General features: G+C 57.7%; 2 protein-coding genes across 2 annotated transcripts; both read left to right on the forward strand.

Moving 5' to 3' along the window:
• REN (renin) lies at positions 1-5,607 on the forward strand. The gene is made up of 10 exons (XM_062509555.1): positions 1-101; positions 499-655; positions 794-917; positions 1,206-1,324; positions 1,728-1,924; positions 3,015-3,023; positions 3,574-3,696; positions 4,690-4,834; positions 4,913-5,011; positions 5,446-5,607. The coding sequence occupies exons 1-10, from the start codon at positions 1-3 to the stop codon at positions 5,605-5,607; spliced, it is 1,236 nt and encodes a 411-aa protein (XP_062365539.1).
• A 10,738-nt stretch (positions 5,608-16,345) lies between these two features.
• On the forward strand, positions 16,346-21,364 carry ETNK2 (ethanolamine kinase 2). The gene is made up of 6 exons (XM_062509471.1): positions 16,346-16,820; positions 18,714-18,856; positions 18,936-19,019; positions 20,071-20,240; positions 20,819-20,892; positions 21,292-21,364. The coding sequence occupies exons 1-6, from the start codon at positions 16,699-16,701 to the stop codon at positions 21,362-21,364; spliced, it is 666 nt and encodes a 221-aa protein (XP_062365455.1). The 5' UTR covers positions 16,346-16,698.
• Positions 21,365-24,726: the final 3,362 nt, after the last annotated feature.

A 24,726-nucleotide genomic window follows, 5' to 3' on the forward strand; every position in this document is an offset into this window, starting at 1 on the left:
ATGGCGGTGCCACCCAGCAGGAGGCTGCAGCCGTACCTGCTGCTCCTGGCCGTCACCTGCGGCGCCACTTTTGTCCCCTGTCCAGCCCAGGCTTTGCAGAGGTAGCCGGAGCTCGTGTGACCCTCACGGTGCTGTCCCCCCTTTTCTTCCCGGGCTTTGCTGCTTCACTCCCTTCCTCCTCCTCCTCCTCCTCCTCTGCTCTTCCTCACTCCTTTTCCTCGAGCACCGCATGGTCACCGTGGGACTCCGCGAGCCCGGCGGTCCTTCCCAACCTCAACAATTTGGGAGCACCCCGAATCTCAAATAACTCGGGGTCCGTGGGTGCCTCCTGCCGCCCCCACCCACCTGGAGATGCCCACCCTGGGTGGGCTCGGGCTCATCCTGCGGTGGGAGCGGCGGGGAGCTGCTGCCATCTAGAGCCGCCCGGCTGGAGTTCCAGAGGCTGGGAATGCCGCTGGAAGCTGCCGGGGTGCCCCCCAGCTCTGTGCTGCCCCCCAGGATCGCTCTGCGGAGGATGCCCTCCATCCGCCAGACGCTGCAGGAGATGGGGGTGAAGGTGCGGGAGGTGTTCCCGGAGCTTCCCCGGGCCACACGCGGAGGAGGGGACGGTCCCCGCAACGGGACAGCTCCCACCCTCCTCACCAACTACCTGGATGTGAGTGTGGCCCTGCCCGGGGTGGGGAAGGGTTTGTCACCCCGATGTCACCCGGCGGCCCCAGCTCGGCTCGGCTCGGTGTGTGAGCCCTTTCCCACCCGAGCTGTCCCCAAGGGATGACCCCCGTGACTCCCCCAGACCCAATATTTTGGAGAGATCAGCATCGGGACCCCCGCGCAGACCTTCAAGGTGGTCTTTGACACTGGCTCGGCCAACCTGTGGGTGCCATCCTACAAGTGCTCCCCCCTCTACAGCGCCTGTGGTGAGTAGGGAGGGGCACGGCCAGGGCTGGGGGTGGTCCCCAAAAACCTCAGCGAGTCCCTGGGTTGCTCACAGGGGGATGGGATCTCTTTTCTGGCAGATTTTGGGGTCTCTTTTCTGATTGCAGATTTTGGGGTCTCCTTTCTCACTGATGTTTTTTCGTGGGGGGGTTCCCCTGCTGGCATTGAGGTGGGGTGGGTGCATTCCCCACACACACACCTCGAGGGGATTCTGGGGGAAACAGAGATGCTCCGTGCCCCTCTGGGATGTCCCTTTTCCCTGTCCCCAGTGTCCCACAGCCGCTACGACTCCTCCAAGTCGCGCACCTACATCGCCAACGGCACCGGCTTCGCCATCCGCTACGGCACCGGCAGCGTCAAAGGCGTCCTCAGCCAGGACGTTGTCATGGTGAGCCCTGGGACACGCAGAGCCCCCAAAATCCACACACTGGAACCCACAGAATTCCCAAAAATCCACACACTGTAATCCACAAAAATCTCCCCAATCCATGCTCTGGAACCCACAGAATTCCCAAAAATCCACATACTAGAATCCACAAAATCCCCCAAATCCACACACCTGGAACCCACAGAATCCCCAAAATCCATACACCTGGAACCCACAGAATCCCCCAAATCCACACACCTGGAGCTGCTGGCTCAGCCTACGAGACATGTGGGGTTTTATGGGGGTGATTTTGAGGGGGGTTTTGAGGGGGTCCTTTTGGGTTTTTTTTTGGGGGGGTTGGGATTTTTTTGGAAGGGGTTCATCCCTCCCAGCACCTTGCAAGGCCCCCCATACCCTCCCGCAGGTGTCGGACATCCCGATCATCCAGGTGTTCGCCGAGGCCACGGCCCTGCCCGCCTTCCCCTTCATCTTCGCCAGGTTTGATGGGGTGCTGGGCATGGGCTACCCCAGCCAGGCCATCGATGGCATCACCCCCGTGTTCGACCGAATCCTGGCCCAGCACATCCTCCAGGAGGACTCGTTCTCCGTCTACTACAGCCGGTGGGTGCCGGGGGGTCAGGGACACCTGGGGAGGGGTCAGGGACACCTGGGGGTGTCGGGTTTGAGGGGATCACAACCACGGCAGGGATGGGTTTGGGGGCTGGGGTTAAGGGAGAGATGGGGATGGGGCTGGGGGAGATGGGGTGGGAGGGAAGGGAGGAGGTGAGGGATCCTGGAAGAGATGGGGAGGGAAGGAATGGAGGATCCTGAAGGAGCTGGAGTGGGAGGGAAGGAATGGAGGATTCTGGAGGAGCTGGAGTGGGAGGGAAGGAATGGAGGATTCTGGAGGAGCTGGAGTGGGAGGGAAGGAATGGTGGATGCAGGAGCAATTGGGGTAGAAGGGAGATGGAGGATGCTGGAGAAGATGGAGTGGGAGGGAGAGCAGGAGATGGGAGATCCTGGAGGAGCTGGGGAGAAGGAATGGAGGATCCTGAAGGAGCTGGGGTGGGACGGGATGGAGGATCCTGAAGGAGCTGGGATGGGAAGGGATGGAGGATCCTGAAGGAGCTGGGATGGGAGGGGATGGAGGATCCTGAAGGAGCTGGGGTGGAATGAAGCAGCACAAGAGGCAGTGAGGGGTGGACGCAGATCCGGAGCTGCCAAGCAGGGAGTGGCTGTCCCGGCTCGTTTGTCACTGTCACCGCACAGCCACCAGCTCGGTGAGAGGGGCCGGAACAATCCCAGCCTGGAGGGGCTTTGGTTTTACCACATGCAAAATTTAAAAGAATTCAAACCCCTCAAAAAACCTGTCTAAAACCCCCTGCACCAGCAGCCAAACCTCCTTCCATTTCTTCCCCCAAACTGCCGAGCTCCTCCCAGCATCCCCAAACCCACTGGAGCAGTGGGAGGATGAGCAGGAATTCTGCTCCCCACCCCAGCACTCCCCACCGGCCCCGAAAACATCAACCTGGAACTGTGCAGTGACAGAGAGACCCCAAACACAGCCCTAAATCCCACTGGGTGCTGCTGGATTTAGGGACAGCGCTGTGCCCCTGGAGTCCCCTGGGCCTCTGGATGTCACCTGTGTCCCCTGGGCCACCTGGGGACACTGTTGGCCCTGGAGCCTCATGGAGCATCCCTCTTTTTGCAGCGCTTCCAAGTAAGGAGAACCAGAGCTCAAGGTCACCCCACTGCCAGCCCCCCGTGTGCCCCGGTGTCCCCCGGTGTCCCCAGATCCCTCTGCCAGCCCCAGGATGTCCTGCCCGCATTCCTGCTCCCCTCAGTGGCCACCAGAGCCACCTGGAGCATGTGTCACCTCGCTGTCCCCACCGCTCCAGCAGCTGGCAGGGCCAGGGGAGCCTTGTGGCTGTGGCTGCTCTTTCCGGAGCTGGGAATTTTGGGGAAAGGGGAATCACTTCCTTCAGGTTGGGAATTTTGGGGAAAGGGGAATTGCTTCCTTCAGGTCGGGAATTTTGGGGAAAGAGGAATTGCTCCCTCCCGGGCTGGGAACTTTTGAGGAAAGGGGAATCACTTCCTTTGGGTCGGGGTTTCTGGGGAAAGGGGAATCACTTCCTTTGGGTCGAGATTTTTTGGATAAAGGGAATTGCTTGCTGCCTGGTTGAGAACTTTGGGGAAAGGGGAATCGCTCCCTCCCGGGTCGAGATTTTTTGGGGAAAGGAGAATCACTCCTGCTGTGTTTGACACGCCAGGAATGCTCCCCTGAAACCCGGCGGGGAAATCATCCTGGGAGGCAGCGACCCAGCCTATTACACCGGTGACTTCCACTACCTGAACGTGAGCAGGAGCGGCTTCTGGCAGATCAGCATGAAGGGGTGAGGGCAGGGACAGCCCCTGGATGGCTGGGAATGCCACATTCCATTTGTGGAATCACAAATCGCGGGATTGTTTAGGAGGGAAAGGCCTTTGGTATCATGGAATCCAATATTAGCCCAGCGCTGGTAGTAGGGCCAGGGCTGCATCCCGCAGCCCCCGCGGCTCTGTGAGGGTGGGATTTCAGGGATTTCAGGGATTTCAGGGATGTTTTCCCTTCTCGTTGCTGCCAGATGCTTTTCCCGGTTTGGAGAGGAGCGGGATGGGCTCCTCCAGCTTCTCCAGGCTCAGCAATGAGCCAGGAGCAGCTGGGAATGCAGAGGGGGTGGCACCGTGGGCTGATATTCCACTTGGGAGCTGCAGTTGGAAGAGTTTAACCCCTGGCAGTCCTGCTGAAACAATCCCTCTTTGTTTAACCAAAAAGAAAAAAAAAACAACAAAAAAAACAACAAAAAAATAAACCCTGCACATGACGGAGCTTAGATCCCACATTGGAAAAGCCAGGAGCAGCACAGGCCTGGCTGGGGGTGGATGTGACATTCCTGATGTCACCAGGGGACATTTGGGATGGAGGTGACATTCCTGGTGTCACCAGAGGTCACTTGGGATGGAGTTGTCACTCCTGGGAGCACCCTTGGCGTCACCTGGGCACACTTGGGATGGATCTGTCACTCCTGGTGTCAGCAGGGGACACTCAGGATGGAGATGGCATTCCCAGTGTCACAAGGGGACACTCAGGATGGATGTGTCACCCCCAGAAGCACCCTTGGTGTCACCAGGGGTCACTCAGGATGTACGTGACATTCCCAGTGTCAGCAAGGGACACTCAGAATGGACGCATCACTCCTGGGAGCATCCCTTGGTGTCACCAGGTGACACTCAAGATGGATGTGACATTCCCAGGAGCACCCTTGGTGTCACCAGGGGTCACTTGGGATGGATGTGACACTCCTGGTGTCACCAGGGGACACTCAGGGCCACCCCTCCCACTCCAGGGTGTCCGTAGGTGCCGAGATCCTGTTCTGCAGGGAAGGCTGCTCAGTGGCCGTGGACACGGGGGCCTCCTACATCACCGGCCCAGCTGGCCCCGTGTCCGTGCTCATGAAAGCCATCGGGGCCACCGAGGTGGCCGAAGGAGAGGTGAGTGACCACCAGCCCCGCTCCGTGTCCCCGCTGGCTGCCTGGCCCCTGTCCCAGCGCTGTCCCCTCCCCCTGCAGTACGTGGTGGACTGTGAGCAGGTGCCCCAGCTGCCCAACATCTCCTTTCACCTGGGAGGGAAGGTCTATGGCCTCAGCGGCCCGGCCTACGTGCTGCGGGTGAGTGTCCTGGACGTCCTAAATCTGCCAAAATCAGCCCCAAAATGATGTTCCTTGTCTTCCCTAAACCCTTTTGTTGCATGGGGGTGTCCATGTGAGCCAGAGCGAGCTGTCCCTGCTTCCTTGGGTGGTTTTGAGGGGGATTTGGGGTGAGCAGGGATTGTTTTTTTTGCTGGAATTTGGATATCAGGAAAGGTTTTTCACCCTGAGGGTGGGTGGAAGATGGGACAGAGGGAAGTGGTCCTGGAGGGTTTGGACAATATCCCCAGGCATAGCGTGGGGATTTTTGGGGTTGTCTGTGCAGGGAAATCAGCTGGTTCAGGATATTCCATGATTTCCGAGGAAGGAACAAGCAGAGGGGACACGGTGACACAGGGGGACACCTCCCACCCTGTGCCACCCCCTCCATCACCCCGCGGGTCTCCTTCCCGCAGCAATCCCAGTACGGGGAGGACGTGTGCGTGGTGGCTTTCTCCGGGCTGGACATCCCCCCTCCGGCCGGACCCCTCTGGATCCTGGGGGCCACCTTCATCGGGCACTACTACACCAAATTCGACCGACGCCACAACCGCATCGGCTTCGCCACCGCCCGCTGAGGGTCCGGGTGAGGCCGGGCAGGGCGGGGACAGCGTGTGGAGAAGCGGAGGCTGGAGGAGAAGCAACTCCAAAGCTCGCCTGAAACCCCCGCGCTGCTTCCCGGCAGCTTCTCCTGCTGCCGAGAGCTGAGCCTGGAGCCGGGATGGGAATTCCAGAGGGATCCTGCGGCCGGAGCGGCCCCTCCGGGCGCTTTCGGGATGATGTGCGACGGCAGCAGCAGCGCACGGTGACTTTGCTGCCGGTGTGGCTGAGGGATGGTCTGTGACCGTTCGTGTTGTTCCTAAACTGGGGGGGAATAATCAATGTTTAATGATAGTTTTAGCCGGTGTTAGCCCTGCCCCTCTTCATGACTTGGATATTAAACGGTTTAAAGCAACAGGAGGTTGAGTGGAGGGTTGGTTTTGCATAGGGGGGATCAGATTCCTTTATTTAGGGAGCTGGGCCACAAATGTCCTTGTGCCAGGAGCCACCACTTCATTTGTGTCCTTCCACCTCGAAAAGTGCAACGCCCTCCCAGCTCCTGCCGCCGCATCTCCCCGGGTGAATCAAGGGCTCTGCAAAACTCTTCTTGCGGGTGGGATGGTCCCAGGAGCCCTGGATGTCCCCTGGATGTCCCCTGGATGTCCCCAGGGGACACAGACGGGGCTGTGCCTCTGCTCTGACCCTAGGGAGGGGACAGTGCCTGCGGGTCGGTGTCTCCAGTCCCAGGGCCTGTATCATGAAAAAGCAGAGTTTTTTCTCTGCCCTGGCTGTGGAGATGCCCCTGGGGCTGCCCCCTGTGCCAGGAGGGAGGGACAGGGCCGTGCTCCCAGCTGGGGACATTCCCCGTTCTCCTCCCAGTTCTGCAGCTGCAGATCCGAGTGCTCCCCAAAGCTGAGGGAACACGGTCACACCTCCAGTTTGACCAGTTCAGGTGGCTGGGAGTGCCAGGATCCTCAGGGAAAGCTGCCCCTGGGGCACGGCCTGGAATCAGGAGCAGCAGCTGGCAGGAGCTCCTCACCCTCAGAGCTGCAGCCAGCAGGGACTGATGATGAATTCCCAGCTCTGATGGGCCCTGGAGCTGATCATTCCAGTGCTGACCAACTCCCAGTACTGATAATTCCAGTGCTGACAGTTCCAGTGCTGACCAATTCCCAGTGTTGATAATCCCAGTGCTGATCAATTCCCAGCGCTGACCAATTCCCAGTGCTGACCAAATCCCAGTACTGATAATCCCAGTGCTGATCAATTCCCAGTGCTGATCAATTCCCAATGCTGACAATTCCAGCGCTGAGCAATTCCCAGAGCTGCCAAATTGCCTCTCAGGGATATTTGGGAAGGAGATGCTCCTGCCAGCACCGAGCCAGTGGCTTCTGTGTGACCCTTCCAGCACCTCCCCAAAGCTCCCAGCTCTCCCTCCATCCTTCCCAGCCTGGACCCTCATCCCGGCCCTGCTCCCTTCCCTCCCTGGGATCCTCATCCCGGCCCACCCTCCATCCTTCCCAGCCTGGATCCTCATCCCAGCTCTGCCCCACGGCAGCCCCAGAGCAGAGGATGTGGCTGGGGTGGATGTTTGTCCCTCCTGGGTTGTTCTGTGGAGCTTTTAAACCTCTTCGTGCCAGGATGCCCAACCCCGGCGACTCCAGGGATGGGAAAATTCAGGCTTCTGTGGGTGGGATGTGTTTTTGACTGTCGCCTCCAAAAGGCCGGGGTGGTGACAGTGGCTCTTCAGGGCCGGGGGGTGGAGGGAAGGGACGGATATCTCCTCTCATCCAGCGTTTCCTGAGCCGCTCATCAGAGCAGGAAACCCCGGGAGCAGCGGCAGGGAGGGATGGGGCCATCAGAGAAGAGGGAATCTGCTGAGGTCCGGGCTGAAGCCACAAACTTCTGGATGCCCGGCAAGAGTCTCCCCTTCCCACCGGAGCGAAATCCCACTTGGAAATTTCCAAACCTCCTCCGCCCTGCTCTCCACAGCCAAGGCTCTGGTCTGGGGAAGACTCGAGAAGGTGTCCAAGGTGACTTGAGCCCCCACCGCGGCTTCTGCCACATCCCTCAGCTGGAAAATACTCAGCCTGGCCTAAACAGGGATGTTTTTTTCGGTTCTATTCCAACTCCGCGCACTCATTTCAAGCAGCGAGAGTTAAAAAGCGGCCGGGCCGCTGGCGGTGCTGCTTGCCGGGCCCCTTAAGCCGGGCTATTAACACCTTTAATCGCCTGCTCCGGGCACAATTTCCCTCTGGATGCTGCGGCTCTGCCCGCGGGGCTCCGCTAGCCGGGATTAGATCGTTCCGGCCCAGCAATTAGGCCACGCTCAGCCCAGCAAAGCGCTATAGCAATTATGCCCGTCCTATTAACACTGACAGGGCTGGCGCTATTTTTAGCCAGACGGGAAACTGCCCGGCGGGGTTTTTGTCCCTCTCTTCCCCTTCCTGAAATGATTTTTCCCCCCCCCCCCCCCAGGTCTCCATGGTCCATCGGGCTGATTTCAGCACGGCCAGCTGGGAACTTTGGAGGGGGCATTCTCCTCTGCCGGCCATGTGACGCTGTTATTTCCTCTGATAATGAAGGTCTGCGGGGGCTCTGCCAGCGGGAAAATCCCGCTCTGTCATCACCTCCAAAACCCCTTCCCAGCCCAGGTGTGAATCCCTACGCAAGTCAGAGTCCGGAGGGTGCAACGGGAGAGGTTATCCCGAGGGGATACATCCCGCCTGGAGTTCATCCCGTGCGTGGCATCCTCATCATTTTCAGCCCCGAAGGGAGAGAGTGGGGGCTGTGTGGAGACCCCCGGGATGGCTTAGGGGATGGATGGATGGATGGATGGATGGATGGATGGATGGATGGATGGATGGATGGATGATGGATGGATAATGGATGGACGGACATTGGGGTGCAGGGCACCAGCTGCAGGTGTGACAGGGGCGGTCCCGGTCCCGATGCGGATCCTCTGGGATGGTTTTGGGGTTCCAGGAATAGGTGGGGAAGGCATCCGGGCAGGAGGCACCGGCAGCAGGTGTGGAGGGGGGATCTCGGTGCTGAGGGGCTCCGGGAGTGGGTGGGGGAGGCACCGACAGCAGGTGCGGCAGAGCGGGGTCCCGGTCCCGGTACTGGTCCTAGTGCCGGCCGGGCGGGGCTCCGCTGTCCAGGCCGCCGGTGCGGGTCGGACGTGGATGGGATGCCCCATCCCGGTGCGGACCCACCGCCCAGGATGCGGTCCCAGTCAGTCCCGGTGTGGGTGGGATGCCGATCCGCTGATGCCGGTGCAGATCGGGTGCGGCGCCCGGGTCTCGGTGTGCGGGTCCCACCCTGCCCGCGGTACCGATCCCGGTAGGATGCGGGTCCTTACCCCCGGTACCGATCCCGTTAGGATGCGGGTCCTTACCCCGGTACCGATCCCGTTAGGATGCGGGTCCTTACCCCCGGTACCGATCCCGTTAGGATGCGGGTCCCTGCCCCCGGTACCGATCCCGTTAGGATGCGGGTCCTTACCCCGGTACCGATCCCGTTAGGATGCCGGTCCCTGCCCCCGGTACCGATCCCGTTAGGATGCGGGTCCTTACCCCGGTACCGATCCCGTTAGGATGCGGGTCCTTACCCCCGGTACCGATCCCGTTAAGATGCGGGTCCTTACCCCGGTACCGATCCCGTTAGGATGCGGGTCCTTACCCCGGTACCGATCCTGTTAGGATGCCGGTCCCTGCCCCCGGTACCGATCCCGTTAGGATGCGGGTCCTTACCCCGGTACCGATCCCGTTAGGATGCCGGTCCCTGCCCGCGGTGCCGGTGCAGGCGCTGCCGGGGAGGCGGGCGGGAGGCGGGCCGGTGACTCATGGCTTCCCACCGGCTGCGGCTCCTCCCCGCGGCCGCCGGCCCCGCGCAGCCCCCGGCACATGGGCCGCGGCTCCGGCAGCGCGGAGCTGGCCATGGCCGCACCGCCCGCCCGCTGCCCCGACTGCCCGGGGCCGGAGCGGGGGGGTGGCGGCGGGACCCCCACCGTGCCGCACCTCGGCATTGCGGTGGACGAGGGGGACGTGCTGCCCGGGGCGCTGCGGATCGTGCGGCAGCTCAGACCCGCCTGGGAACCGGCCACGGTGAAGACCAAGGTACGGGGCGGGGGGGGATCCTGAGCCGGCACCCCGTGAACCGGCGGCCGCTGTCTCGGGGGGATCGCCCGGTGGGGCTGCAGAGCCCGGCTGGGGTGGGGTTATGGGGTTGTAGGGTCTGTCTGAGGGGGGCTGGGGTGGGGTTATGGGGTTGTAGGGTCTGTCTGAGTGGGGCTGGGGTGGGGTTATGGGGTTGTAGGGTCTGTCTGAGGGGGGCTGGGGTGGGGTTATGGGGTTGTAGGGTCTGTCTGAGTGGGGCTGGGGTGGGGTTATGGGGTTGTAGGGTCTGTCTGAGGGGGCTGCACTGCTCAGCCCGGCGAGTGTGGGATCAGCTTAAGGGGGGCTGCGAGGCTCACCCTGGGGGCTGTAGGGTCTGTCCTAGTGGGGTTGTGGGGTTCTACCCGGGGGCTACCGGATCTGTTCGAGGGGGAATGTGGGGGTCACAATGGGGGGACTGTGGGGTTCACCATGGGGGGCTCTAAGACCTGCCCCAGAGGATGTGACACCCCACTCCGGGTGCACAAAGTCAGCTGCACAAAGGCGTGACACCCCCTTCGCACCCTCCCCCACCCCCCCAAGAGGTTTAGGGACTCCTGTACTGGTCACCGAGCGGTGGCTGCGGGTACAAAATTTTCCCTGGGGTTTCTGTCGAGGCGCGGGGCGGGGGGTCCTGGGAGCCGCTCTTATTTGGGATATTTGTTGGCTCCCACTTTTCCCGGATTGCCTGGGCTGAGCCCCAGTTCAGGTGGGAGCTGGACACCAGTTCCGGGCTCCTGGCACGGGACAGGGCTCGGCTGTACGGAGCTGCCAGAGCTTTGCTGGGAAAGCTGGATTGGCGTGGGAATGAATCCCTGTCCCCCTCCGGCCAGGTCTGGGGTGACACGGGCTGGTGACGCCTGTGCCCTCGGCAGTGCCCTGGCGCTGGGCACCGGGGCGTGGAGGGGCTGGGACTGCGTGCCCTTAAATGTCTGCACGTGAGCGAGTGTCCCCTCCGACAGGCACAGGCTTCCCGTCATTAAAAATGTATTAATAGCCAAGTGTAATTAAATACAAGACGGAAAAGCCATCTGAAAGGGCAGATGGCAACGGGCAGGAAGCTGGGAATTGGAGTTTGCAGGGGCAGGAAATGTTTCGCTCTTGCTCGCAGAGCTCGGTGGTTGTGGAGGGACCCCGGCTCTGGTATCCAGGCTCCGCAGGGGTCAGTGTTCGACAGCAGCTTGGGTGTGCGTGCGTGTGTTTTTAATTAAATTAAAAAAAAAAAAAAAAAAAAAAAAAAAAAAGAGAAAAAAAACCCAAACAGTTAGGAGCTAAGGGAAAGCCCTCCCGTTGCGTTTCCCTCGGCTCCTTTCCCTCCTCCCGCGTTTCCCCTCGCAGGAGCCGCTCGGGATGGGATGGAGCGGTCCAGGGGCCTCAGCTGGTTCCCATTAGCGATCCCATTCCTTTGCCCGGTGCCCTGGAGCGCTGCCCCACTCCCAGCACCTCGCTGGGGCTGTGCCGGAGCTCAGGGACACGGCAGGCAGGATCTGGGTGCTCGGGCTGTGCCTGCTTCCCAGGGCTCCTGCTCCTCATCCCCAAGGAATGTCCGTGTGGCTGAGTCAGCCACCCACACTGCCAGGGAAGCACAAACTCATCCATCCATCCATCCATCCATCCATCCATCCATCCATCCATCCATCCATCCATCCATCCATCCCTCAGCCAGAGATAAGCAGCAGTGCCGTGGAGCCAAAGCCCTGTCAGGACTCCAGCAGGGTTGGATGTTTTTAGCCCAGATTTGGCAACAAGTTGCCATGCTGGTGGCCAGCCCTGCGCTGGGAGTGCCGAGGCAGCCGGTGTTGGTGGTTTGGGAATTCTGAGGGATTCCCCCAGCGGGTTCAGCACCAGGAGCTGGATTTTGCTGCTTCGCTTTTGGATTTTGGATTTTTTTGGATTTTGCCCCAGCGCTTTGGCACAGATCGGGCTTTGTGTTTAATCCCTGCGAAGTTCACGGGATTTCGCTCCTTCCCTCTGTCCCTGCTGTGACCCGGCTGCAGGAAGGAAGGATTTGGAGTGGCTGCAGCCTGGATCCACAGGGAACAACACCGAGCATCCCCTGGCCCATCCTTGGGAGCCAGCGGAGCTGCCACCCCCAAACCCAGCGGGTCCTTGCAGGTCACCGAGGGACCACGTGTACGTCTCCAGAGTTGGTGGCCTGGAATTCAGGGGGGATAAGGCTCAGTAATCCCATTAAACCTGCTGGAAAGGGCTGCCCGGGCTATGGGGCAGCAAAACAAAGCAGCACACGAAGATTTTCCTCCGTGTGGAGCCGCTCACCTGCGTGTGGCAGACGGTGACACCTGCATGGACGGGATGTGACACCTCTGCTGATATTCCACTTGGAATATTCACCTCTGCCTGAATTTCCAATCTCTGGGACCTGGCAGGACAAGAAGAGGAGAGATCTGAAGTACAGATTATCAGCTCCAGGAAAAGCAGCTTGGGAAGTTCAGCCACAGCTGAGGGGCAGCGGCCCCTGAGGATGGGGCAGCAGCCTCGCCCCGCTCGCCCCAAATCCAACTCTGGAATGGGGGTGTCGACCCCGTCTGATCTGGGGGGGTCTCATTCCAGTGCCTGGAGTCTCCCTCAGGAGGCTGCTCAGGGAGTCCTATATATAGGAACCCTATAGGGGAGCGTGGGTTGCTGAGTGGGATGTCTAAAATTATCCATCCCCTCCCCGAGCTCTGTGGCTGCCGGAGCAGGAGCCCCAAATCCCCTCCTGCTCCGGCTCTCTGATCCCACGGGGATGAGGGAATCCTTGCCAGGGGGAGCTGCAGCACCCCCGAGATGGCACGGGGGACAATGGGACAGGGGGTGACAGAGCCCCAAAGCCCCGAATGCCCTGCAAGCGCCCAAAATCCGGGCGGGATGGGACAAGGAGCCCGGCAGCAACCCCGGGATGTGCGCGGGCAGGCGGCCAAGGCAGAGCTCCGGAGAACAAAACTCCCCTTCCATCTGCGAGGAGCCAGCCCAGTGGTGACACTGGTGACACTGGGGACATCAGAGCAGTGACGCTGGTGACACTGGAGCCAGCCCAGCGGTGACACTGGTGACACTGGGGACATCAGAGCAGTGACACTGGTGACACTGGAGCCAGTCCAGCGGTGACACTGGTGACACTGGGGACATCAGAGCAGTGACACTGGTGACACTGGAGCCAGCCCAGCGGTGACACTGGTGACACTGGGGACATCAGAGCAGTGACACTGGTGACACTGGAGCTATCACAGCGGTGACACTGGTGACACTGGGGACATCAGAGCAGTGACACTGGTGACACTGGAGCTATCACAGCGGTGACACTGGTGACACTGGGACCATCCCAGCAGTGACACTGGTGACACTGGAGCCAGCCCAGCGGTGACACTGGTGACACTGGAGCTATCACAGCAGTGACACTGGGACCATCCCAGCAGTGACACTGGTGACACTGGAGCCAGCCCAGTGGTGACACTGGTGACACTGGGAACATCAGAGCAGTGACACTGGTGACACTGGAGCCAGCCCAGCGGTGGCACTGGTGACACTGGGGACATCAGAGCAGTGACACTGGTGACACTGGAGCCAGCCCAGCGGTGGCACTGGGGCCAGCCCAGTGGTGACACTGGTGACACTGGAGCCAGCCCAGTGGTGACACCACACATCCCCAGCAGTGACATCCCCACCTATCAGTGCCTCGGCCCGCGGGAGACTCGGAGGAGGGTATGGGGAGGATGAGGAGGATGAGGAAGATGGGGAGGATGAGGAAGATGAGGAGGATGAGGAGGATGAGGAAGATGGGGAAGATGGGGAGAATGAGGAAGATGAGGAGGATGGGGAAGATGAGAAGGATGAGGAAGATGAGGAGGATGAGGAAGATGAGGAGGATGGAGAAGATGAGGAAGATGAGGAGGATGGGGAAGATGAGGAGGATGAGGAGGATGAGGAGGATGAGGAAGATGAGGAGGATGAGGAAGATGAGGATGTGCTGTATATATGTGTTTATACTTTTATAACTTTTATATATGTATATTGTATACATATTTTATATGTAAATATAAAATAAATAAATATTTATAAATATATAAGTATATGATGCATGTATAAATTTATAAATATTTATATCTTTTATATATTTACATATGCATATACGTATATATGTTTATATGTATATGTATTTATAAATTTTATATATATTTTATATATTTATATATATTTATTAATGCTTTTATATCTTTTATTCATGCTTTTATATGCGCATTCCATATATTACTACATTTCAAACCCCTAAATTCTAATTTTTTTACTGTGTGATATTTTTCTACCTCAATTTATTTACTATTTAAATATTTATTTGTTTGTCTTCCTTTATTACTTTTAGAGTAATATTAAAGTAACGAAATACCACTTTAAATATTTAAAGTAATATTTATTACTGTATTTATTTATCTACTTAATTATATCTCTACTTATTTCTACTTATGTGTATTTCTACTTAAATATATTTCTACTTAAATTACACGCTTGCGATCTGAATTCTATTATAATTTTGGGAGCTTTCTTTAAATATTTATAATTTTATATATTATTTTTTATTTTAAATGTATTTAATTTTTAAAATTATTTTTATTTATTATTTTAAATGTTTATAACTTTATTTATTTGTCTACTTGCTTATTTCTACTCATTTCTAAGATCGCATTCGTGATCCAAATTTTCTCACTCAATTTTTGGGGTCTTCCTTTATGATCTCAGGTTAAATTTTTTTTTTTTTTTTTCCTGGTGGGATCAGCACGGAAAATTCCAATCCCTCATTTTCCAGGTTTTAACCCCAGCAGTTCTCCCATCCCCAGGTGTCACCCCTTAAATATTTATTTATTTTATTTATTTTACTACGTTAATAGTGATATTAAAGTAATTAAATAGTACTTTAAATATAGTAATTTAATAATATTTTACTGTATTACTTGAAATATTTCAAGTAATATTTATTACTTTATTTATTGATCTGCTTAAATGTATTTCTACTCATTTCTACGATCGTGCTCGCAATCCAAATTCTATCACTTAATTTTGGGAGCTTTCTCTAAATGTTTAAAGTTATGTTTATTACTTTATTTATCTACTTAAATATATTTCCACTCATTTCTACACTTGCAATCCAAATTCTGTCACTCGATTTTGGGATCTTCCTTTATGACCTCAGGTTAAAATTTGAGTTTTTCTGTTGTTGGTCACGATCTAAATTCTGTCACTCAATTTTGGGATCTTTTATGACCTCAGGTTAAAATTTGAGTATTCCTGGTGTTGGTCATGATCTAAATTCTATCACTCAATTTTGGGATCTTCCTTTACGACCTCAGGTTAAAATTTGTGTTTTTCTGTTGTTGGTCACGATCTAAATTCTGTCGCTCAATTCTGGGATCTTCCTTTACGACCTCAGGTTAAAATTTGTGTTTTTCTGTTGTTGGTCACGATCTAAATTCTATCACTCAATTTTGGGATCTTTTATGACCTCAGGTTAAAATTTGTTTTCCTGGTGGGATCAGCACGGAAAATTCCAATCCCTCATTTTCCAGGTTTCAACCCCGGCAGTTCCCCCATCCCCAGGTGTCACCTGAGCGTTCCCAGGTGTCACCTGCTCCGTGTTTGTCCCTTCCCAGCTCTTCACCGACGGCATCACCAACAAACTGGTGGCGTGCTACACGGACGAGGGGATGGGGGACGCGCTGCTGGTGCGGGTGTACGGCAGGAAAACCGAGCTGCTGGTGGACAGGGAGACGGAGCTCAGGAATTTCCAGGTGCTCAGAGCCCACGGCTGCGCCCCCGACCTCTACTGCGCCTTCCAGAACGGGCTCTGCTACCAATTCCTGCCGGGAATGGCGCTGGGACCCGACCACGTGCGGGATCCTCGCATCTCCGGGTGCGTGGGATTTCCCTCTGGAGGGAGCTGGGAGGTTTTCAGGGGAATATTTGGGATTGGGAATATTTGTTTCTGGGGGTTTGGTTTGTGTTTTCAGCTCTGTTCTTGTTGCTGTGGGTGTGCTGGTCACCTTTGAGGTGTTCTTCATGGTATTCCCAGTTTGCCCAGTGCCGTCCATGGTATTTCCAGTCTGCCCACTGTCCTTCATGGCATTCCCAGTTTGCCCAGTGCCGTCCATGGTATTCCCAGTCTGCCCACTGTCCTTCACGGCATTCCCAGTTTGCCCAGTGCCGTCCATGGTATTCCCAGTCTGCCCAGTGCCGTCCATGGCATTCCCAGTCTGCCCACTGTCCTTCATGGCATTCCCAGTTTGCCCAGTGCCATCCAAGGCATTCCCAGTCTGTCCACTGTCCTTCACGACATTCCCAGTCTGCCCAATGCCATCCAAGGCATTCTCAGTCTGCCCACTGTCCTTCATGGCATTCCCAGTCTGCCCAGTGCCGTCCATGGCATTCCCAGTCTGCCCACTGTCCTTCACGGCATTCCCAGTTTGCCCAGTGCCATCCAAGGCATTCCCAGTCTGCCCAGTGTTCTTCACGGCATTCCCAGTCTGCCCAGTGCCGTCCATGCCTGAGGATTTATCCCCTGGGGATATCCCCCAGTCTGGGGATAAATGTTCCAAACTGCAGCCAGGGGTGTCAAAATTACCAAATTTCTGAAAGCATCAGGTTTTGATGATGAGAGTTTTCCTGGGAACTTGGAGTAAAGAATTTCTGGGAAGCTGGGATTTCTTGGGAAGCAGAGTTTAGGGCTGAATTATCCCTGAAAACGGGAATTCTGAAATGCTTCAGAGGCTGATCCCTGACACGGAATGGAGCTATGCCAACCCTGTGTTTTAAACCGGATTTTCAGGGAATCCCCCTCAACACACCCCAAAGCTCTTTTGGGTTTGTTGGGGTTTTTTTTTTGGTTTTATTGCTTTTTTTTTTTTTTTTATCGTGGGGGGATTTTCAGGATTTGGGATCACGTCTCACCCCTGTCCTGTGCTCCACTCCAGGCTGGTAGCCCGGGAGATGGCCCGAGTCCACGCCATCCACGCCAACGGGAGCCTCCCCAGGCCCATCCTGTGGCAGAAGCTGCACAAATACCTCAGCCTGGTGAAGACAGAGCTCAGCCCAAAGGTATCCAACCCCAGGTAAAGGCAGAGGGATCCCACAGAGCCAGGCTCTGCCTCGGGCACCCCCTGCCCACCCAGCCCACCCAGGTAAAGGTGCCCAGGTAAAGCCTGGGGGTGGTTTTGGGGCTGGATTCTTCTCAGAGCCCCTGGAGCATCTCCAGCCCCTTCCTGCTCCCACTCTGGGGAGGATTTCAGCTTTTTTTGGAGCTCTGGGATGTGGCTGTGCAGCATCCAGGCGGGATCCAGCCTCCTCCTCCTCCCGGGAATTTAAGCCTAGAATAATCCCGAGCTCAAACCCTGCTTGAGTTGATGACAAAATCTAGACACCCAACCTAGATTAAAACATTCAGTTCCCACTCCAGACCCTTTTTTGGGGCACAGCAGGTAAGCGTTGGGGTGTCTGGGGAGGATTTGGGCAGCCCCAAGAGGCGGAGGAGGTGAATGAACCCCCAGGCTGGGCAATCATTAACCCTGGCAGGAGCCAGCCTGACTTTTCTCAGCACGGTCAGACTTTACCCAACCCGCACCTTGAGCGCAGCCAATTAAGCAATTATTAACGAGCTCTCTTCTCGGAAGCTGCGCTCCTGAGGTTACCAGAGTCCAAAACATCCCCTTGGCCCCGGGGCTTCGCTGGGTGCTCGGGGAGAGAGCCATGGGGTTGGGCTGGGTGGGTTTGGGGTGGGCCTGGGGGTTTTTGGGGACAAGGGATGCGCTGAGGCAGAGGTGTGGTGTTCGCCTGAGCACCAAATGTGGTCCCCACCCCAAAACCAGGCTTTGCTCTGTGTCATTAATGGGGTCGTTTGTAAGGCACGAGAGGGAAATCGGGGAAATTCTGGCCTTGAAACCCCAAGGAAGAGCTGGAAACAGGGGAAATTCTCCCCCTGAGCTCCAGGGAAGCTCTGGAAACCAGGAAAATTCTGCCTCTGAGCCCTAGGGAAATGCAATTCTAACACTGAGCCCTAGGAAAGCGCTGGAAACTGGGGAAATGTCAGAATCCCCAAGGAAGCATTGGAAGCTGGGGAAATTCAGCCCCTGAGCCCCCAGGGAAATGCAATTCTAACCCTGAACCTCCAGGGAAATGATGGAAACCAGGGAAATTCTGCCCTTGAGCTCCTAGGGAAGGGCTGGAAACCGGAAAAATTCTGCCTCTGAGCCCCAGGGAAGCTCTGAAAACCAGGGAAATCCTGCCCCTGAGCCCCAGGGAAATGAAATTCTGACCCTGAACTTCCAGGGAAGCACTAGAAACCAGAGAAATTCAGCCCCTGAATGCCCAGGGAAATGAAATTCTGCCCCTGAACCCTGGGGAAGCTCTGGGAACTGGGGAAATTCTCCCCATGAACCCTGGGGAAGCTCTGGGAACTGGGGAAATTCTGCCCCTGAACCCTGGGGAAGCTCTGGGAACTGGGGAAATTCTGCCCCTGAACCCTGGGGAAGCTCTGGGAACTGGGGAAATTCTGCCCCTGAGCCCCAGGGAAGCTCTGGGAACTGGGGAAATTCTCCCCATGAACCCTGGGGAAGCTCTGGGAACTGGGGAAATTCTGCCCCTGAACCCTGGGGAAGCTCTGGGAACTGGGGAAATTCTGCCCCTGAACCCTGGGGAAGCTCTGGGAACTGGGGAAATTCTCCCCATGAACCCTGGGGAAGCTCTGGGAACTGGGGAAATTCTCCCCATGAACCCTGGGGAAGCTCTGGGAACTGGGGAAATTCTCCCCATGAACCCTGGGGAAGCGTTGGAAACCAGAAAAATTCAGCCCCTAAGCCCCAGGGAAATGCAATTCTGCCCCTGAACCCCCAAGGAAGTGCTGGAAACCGGGGAAACGCCAGCCCTAAACCCCAGGGAGTCTCCCCAAGAGCAGCAGCGATGCCACCCTGTCCCTTTTGTCCCTCGTGTCCCTTGTGTCCCTCTGCCAGCCTCCCGCAGGACGTGCCCAGCGCGGAGGTGCTGGAGCAGGAGCTGTCCTGGATGCAGGAGACGCTGTCACAGCTGGGCTCCCCCGTGGTGCTGTGCCACAACGACCTCCTGTGCAAGAACATCATCTACGACAGGACACGAGGTCTGTGTGCCCGGGGGTGTCCCTCGGGGCTGTCACCTCTGTCCCCCACCATCCCTTGTGACGGTTTTTGTCCCTGCAGAGCACGTTCGGTTCATCGACTACGAGTACACGGGGTACAACTACCAGGCCTTTGACATCGGGAACCACTTCAATGAGTTCGCAGGTTGGGATGAGCTGGGGACATCTGAGAGCTCCAAAAGGACCCCTGGAGTGTCCCCAAACTGGCCTGGGGTGTCCCCAAACTGGGGGTGGAAGAGGGAGTTAAATCCCAGGGAGTTAAATCACAGGGAGTTAAATTCCCAGTCCTGGGGTGGGAAATGGGGTTTTCTGTTACTGGGGGTGGAGGAGGGAGTTTTATTCCCATTCCTTTTACTCCCATCCCCATGGTGAGAAATGGGGTGTTCATATCCCTGGAATGGAGGAGGGAATTAAATTCCCAGTCTTGGGGTGGGAAATGGGGTTTCCTGTTTCTGAGATGGAGGAGGGAATTTTATTCCCAGTCCTAGGTGGGAAATGGGGTGTTCCTGTTACTGGGATGGAGCAGAGTGTTTTATTCCCATTCCCATGGTGAGAAATGGGGTCTTCACATCCCTGGAATGGAGGAGGGAATTAAATTCCCAGTCCTGGGGTGGGAAATGGGGTTTCCTGTTACTGGGATGGAGGAGGGAGTTTTATTCCCAGTCTTGGGGTGGGAAATGGGGTCTCACATCCCTGGAGATGGTGGAAGGAGGTTTATTCCTATTCCCATGGTGGGAAATGAGGTGTCCTCATCCCTGGGAGTGGAGGAGGGAGTTGTGCCCCCTGTTCCAGAGTGGAAAATGGGGTCTCCTATTACTGGGATGGAGGAGGGAGTTGTACCCCCAGTTCCAGAGTGGAAAATGGGGCTGTCCTGGGGTCTCCTGATCCCTGAAGAATGGAGGAGGGAGTTGAATCCCCAGTCCCATGGTGGGAAATGGGGTCTCCCCATCTCTGGGGATGGAGGACAGAGCTGCACCCCGAATCCTACAGCAGGGAACTGGGCTGCCCGTGCTCAGAGCGGGGTCTCTGCAGATGGTGGGCACCAGGATTTCCCTGGGGTGCCATTCCTGGCTCCTCACCCCGAGGCTGATCCTTGCTTTGTGCCTGGGTGGGGCTGCGCTCTCCTCGCTTTGCCGTGCAGAATCCCATCCCCTGTGACCCTCCTGTCCCCCCGTGTCCCCCCCGTGTCCCCCCAGGTGTGAAGGAGGTGGATTATGGCCTCTACCCCAGCAAGGAGACGCAGCTGCAGTGGCTGCACTCCTACCTGCAGGCCTACAAGGAGCTCACCCAGGGGCACCCAGGTGACACCCAGGTGTCCGAGGAGGAGCTGGAAACTCTCTACGTGCAAGTGAACAAGTTCTCCTTGGTGAGTGGTGCAGGTGCAAGGAGCCAACCTCGCTCCAGGGCTGAAAACACAACCCAGGGGATGAATTTTCCTCTTGGGCTTCCAGCTCACCTGACGAGGATGGGGCTGCAGGTGCCAGCCTGGGAGCTTGGGGACGTGTGGGACATGCTGTCCCATGGGGCCGGGCCCCCGGGCGAGGTCACAGGGGTGTGCTGGGGACAGCAGAGGTGTGTTTGGGACAGCGTGTGTCCGACAGCCGCGGCCTTGGGCAGCCCTTCAGAGGGCTGGGGTGAGGAAATCCTCTTTGGTAACTGCCAGGGGTGGCCCCAGCTGATTTTCTGGAAAATTCAGGTGAAATATCCTCTGTTCTCCTGGCTGGAGCTGCCAGGAGGGCAGCACAGGGGGTGGGACCCCGTGTTCAACACCCTCTCTGCTGCCATCCCTTGGGAGCAGCCTCTGCAAGGCACAAAAATCCCAGTGTGGGCCATTCCCAGCCCGTGTCCTGTCCTTGTCACAGCCCTGGGAATTCCGGGCCCCAGCCAGGAGAGGCACGAGTGTTTCTGTCCCACGTTCCCTGATCCTTATTGTGCCCGTTGCAGGCATCCCATTTCCTCTGGGCGTGCTGGGGCCTGATCCAGGATAAATACTCAACCATAGACTTTAATTTCTTAAGGTGAGTCCACCTCATTTGTTCCCAGTGGGAAATGAGCAGAGCAGGAGGATCCTGGTGGTCCCTGGGGAAGATCCTGGGGAGGATCCCGTGGAGGATCCCAGTGGTTCCATGGGATGATCCTGGGGAGGATCCCAACAGTCCCTGGGGAGGATCCTGGTGGTCCCTGGGGAGGATCCCGTGGAGGATCCCAGTGGTTCCATGGGATGATCCTGGGGAGGATCCCAACAGTCCCTGGGGAGGATCCTGGTGGTCCCTGGGGAGGATTCCAGTGGTCCAACGGGAAGATCCTGGGGAGGATTCCGTGGAGAATCCCAGCAGTCCCTGGGGAGGATCCCGTGGAAGATCCCAGCGGTCCCTGGTGACACAAGTGGCTCAGAGCTGTCCCCTCTCCTCTGGCAGATATGCAAAGCTAAGGTTTAAACAGTACTTCAAGATGAAGCCCGTGGTCACAGCCCTGCAGGTCCCCAAATAAGAACCACCCCGAGCTCTTCTGTCCTGGCCGTGTCCTCGCACCCCCCTTGCCCAGCCCTGTCGGTGGCAAGGGGGACAAGAGGAGCTCTGCCCCGGCCACCACCACTTCCAGGAGAGCCTGGACATCCCCAAGACTGGACCATGAGATGCTGGAGAGGACCACGGCCCCGGCGAGGCCCCAGCCCACGTGAGGAAGCCTCACCATCGCCTTAAAGCCGAGCTCTGCTCGGCCCCGGTGCCCGGCAGGTCCGTGCCCTGCTGGCACCGCTGCTGCTGCTGCCGGGCTGGCACCGCCCCGCTGTCCCCAAGGAGGGACACGGGGTCACCCCGTCTGCTCAGGTGCCCCCAGAGCTGCCCAGTCACTTTGTTGTGCCCTCTGTCCCCTCCTGCCCTGCTGGGTGCCACCCCCAAAGTAGCACCGGGACCCTCATGAGGGGTGGGAGCTGCAGGGAAAGGGACAAGGGCGCGTGGGTCACGAGGGTCTGGCACCAGTGGGGTGCTGCTGGTGGGCACCGGGTGTCCCCACAGCTGCCCCTGTCTGTCCCCGCTGTCCCCCTTAGCTTGGTGGCTTCCCCCCTCCCTGCCCCGTGTGCTGCTGGAGCAGCTCCCCAGCTCTGCCTTTGCCCTCTCCCCCAGGGTCAGGGGGGTCCAGGGGTGTCCAGGGGGTCAGTCCTGCCTGTCCCCACTGCTGTCCTCCTCCCTTGGCTGTGTCACCATCCCCGGGAGGAGCTGCCCCGCTCCAGGACCGGGCACAGCCTCACCTCCCTGCCCTGCTGAGGGTCACTGTCCCTTGTCTGGGCACAGGGACCGCCCCCAGAGCCCTGTGTCCCTGTCATGGCTGTGGGGACGAGGTGACTGTCCCTTGTCTGGGCACAGGGACCGCCCCCAGCTGGACCCAAGGCTGCTCTTGGTGCAAAATAAAAGGTGCTGGTAGCGGGAATTTGGGGGTGGTGGATCTGGGGGCTTGTGCTGGAGCAGGGGCAGTGCCCCCAGGGTCTGGGAGTGCTCCTGTCCCTTCTGTACCTGGACATGTCCCCATCCAACCCTCGTCCCCAGTCTGGTGAAGGCCAGGCCCCGCTCTCTGCTCCAAAAAGTCACTTTTATTGTGCCAAGGGACAGGGGGAGGAACGATTGTAAACAGGGATGTGAAATATACAGGTTAAGTTACTCATAGTCTTATTAACAAAATAAAGCTCTATCTATATTTACAATCTTTAAAAAACAAAACAACAACAAAAAAAAAAAAGAAAACAAAGGGAAAAAGAAAAATAAATGGAAGAGAGACAGGAGGAGCTGCAGCTGTGGGGAGGGGGCACATCTGCTTCCAGTCCCTCTGCAGCACAGCCCAGCCCAGCCCTGGAGCTGGGACCCCTCCCCAGGGACCTCTGTCCCTCCCATGGGACCCCTGTCCTTCCCAGGGACCCCTGTCCTTCCCAGGGACCTCTGTCCCTCCCATGGGACCCCTGTCCTTCCCAGGGACCCCTGTCCTTCCCAGGGACCTCTGTCCCTCCCATGGGACCCCTGTCCTTCCCAGGGACCCCTGTCCTTCCCAGGGACCTCTGTCCCTCCCATGGGACCCCTGTCCCTTCTCAGGGACCCCTGTCCTTCCCCAGTGACCTCCACCCCTCCCCTGGGACCCTGGCCCTGGCACAGGGAGTTGGGAATAAATAAAGCACTGCCAAAGAGCAGGAGAGGAGGTGAGATGTCCCCTGGGATAAAGAACGTCCCCTGGGCTGTCCCCACAGCCGTGTCCCCATGGCAGTGTCCCCAGCAATGGGACGCTGATGCTGCTGAGCTTTGGATCCCCACCCTGGTTTGGGGACAGAAGGAGAGGGGACAAGAGGCTGGTGCCCTCTGTGCAGCCTCGAGCTCGGGTGGCCGTGGCTCCCCCGGTGTCCCCAGCACGGTGACAGTCCCTGGGGTGTCCCCAGCCGTGTCACGGTCCCCGCGGTGTCCCCGGCTCGGGGCCTGTTCCCGGCTGCTGCCACAGGGAGGTGCCAGAGCCCCGCGCACGGAGAGACAGCGGGGGGGGGACACGGGCAGGGAGAGCGGCTGTGCGCAGCTGGCCACTGCACAGCTGGAATCTGTGCACAGCTGGAATCTGTGCGCAGCTGGACATTGTGCAGCTGGAATCTGTGCACAGCTGGAATCTGTGCGCAGCTGGACATTGTGCAGCTGGAATCTGTGCACAGCTGGAATCTGTGCGCAGCTGGACACTGCGCAACTGGAATCTGTGCACAGCTGGAATCTGTGCGCAGCTGGAATCTGTGCACAGCTGGAATCTGTGCGCAGCTGGACATTGTGCAGCTGGAATCTGTGCACAGCTGGAATCTGTGCGCAGCTGGCCACTGCACAGCTGGAATCTGTGCACAGCTGGAATCTGTGCGCAGCTGGACACTGCGCAGCTGGAATCTGTGCACAGCTGGAATCTGTGCGCAGCTGGCCACTGCACAGCTGGAATCTGCGCACAGCTGGAATATGTGCGCAGCTGGCCACTGCACAGCTGGAATCTGTGCACAGCTGGAATCTGTGTGCAGCTGGACACTGCAGAGCTGGACACTGCACAGACACACCTGGACACCCCTCATGCACAGCCACACCTCACCCCAACCCCTCCAGAACTGGCTGTTACCAGAGCAGGGCCATTTTTCCCAATAATTCCTTTTTTTTTTTTTTTTTTTTCTCTAATGGCCGCTATTGCTCCCTCCCTGTCACCCTGCAGGGCTCAGGTGGAGCCCAGATTTAAGGGACAGGTGCCCAGGGACAGCTGGGCATGTCCCCCCCGAGCGGGGGCTGGCAGGACAGGAACAGCCCCCGCTTTATTCCCAAAGTGGGCCAGAGCTGCCGGGAGCACAAAGGGCCCCGAGGAGCCCTCGGCTGGAGCCAGGGCCAGGCTGGAGCTAAAATTGGCTCGGTGGGAATTCGCTGGCAGGCCCCAAAGAGCGAGCAGGAAGCGCGGCAGGGAGGTCACACCAGGACAGAGAAGGGACGAGTGTGTCCCCACCCCATGTCCCCAGTCCTTGTCCCGCAGGTGAGGCTCTCCAGGACCAGCAGGTGCAGCAGGGCTGGGAGATGCTCTGGAGGTTCCCTGCACCCCGAGACCCTCAGGTGCCCCTCAGGGATGACAGCGCAGCAGCCGTGTCACCAAATCTCCGAGCTCAGTGGCCTCAGCTCCACGTGCCACCCAAAGCAAGACCGATCCAGTCCTCGCCACCCAAAAAATTCCAGGTGCCCGCCCTCGTGGGAACCCCTGTGCTTGCAGGCAGCTCTGCTGTGGCTGAGTGCCACCCCACCAGGACGTGCCGTGCCCTCCTGGTGGTGGCAGCCAGCCCTGCCACCCTCTCTGCTGTCCCCCTGTCCCCC

The sequence above is a fragment of the Cinclus cinclus genome, chromosome 27, assembly GCF_963662255.1.
Source record: "Cinclus cinclus chromosome 27, bCinCin1.1, whole genome shotgun sequence".
NCBI classification, from domain to species: domain Eukaryota; kingdom Metazoa; phylum Chordata; class Aves; order Passeriformes; family Cinclidae; genus Cinclus; species Cinclus cinclus.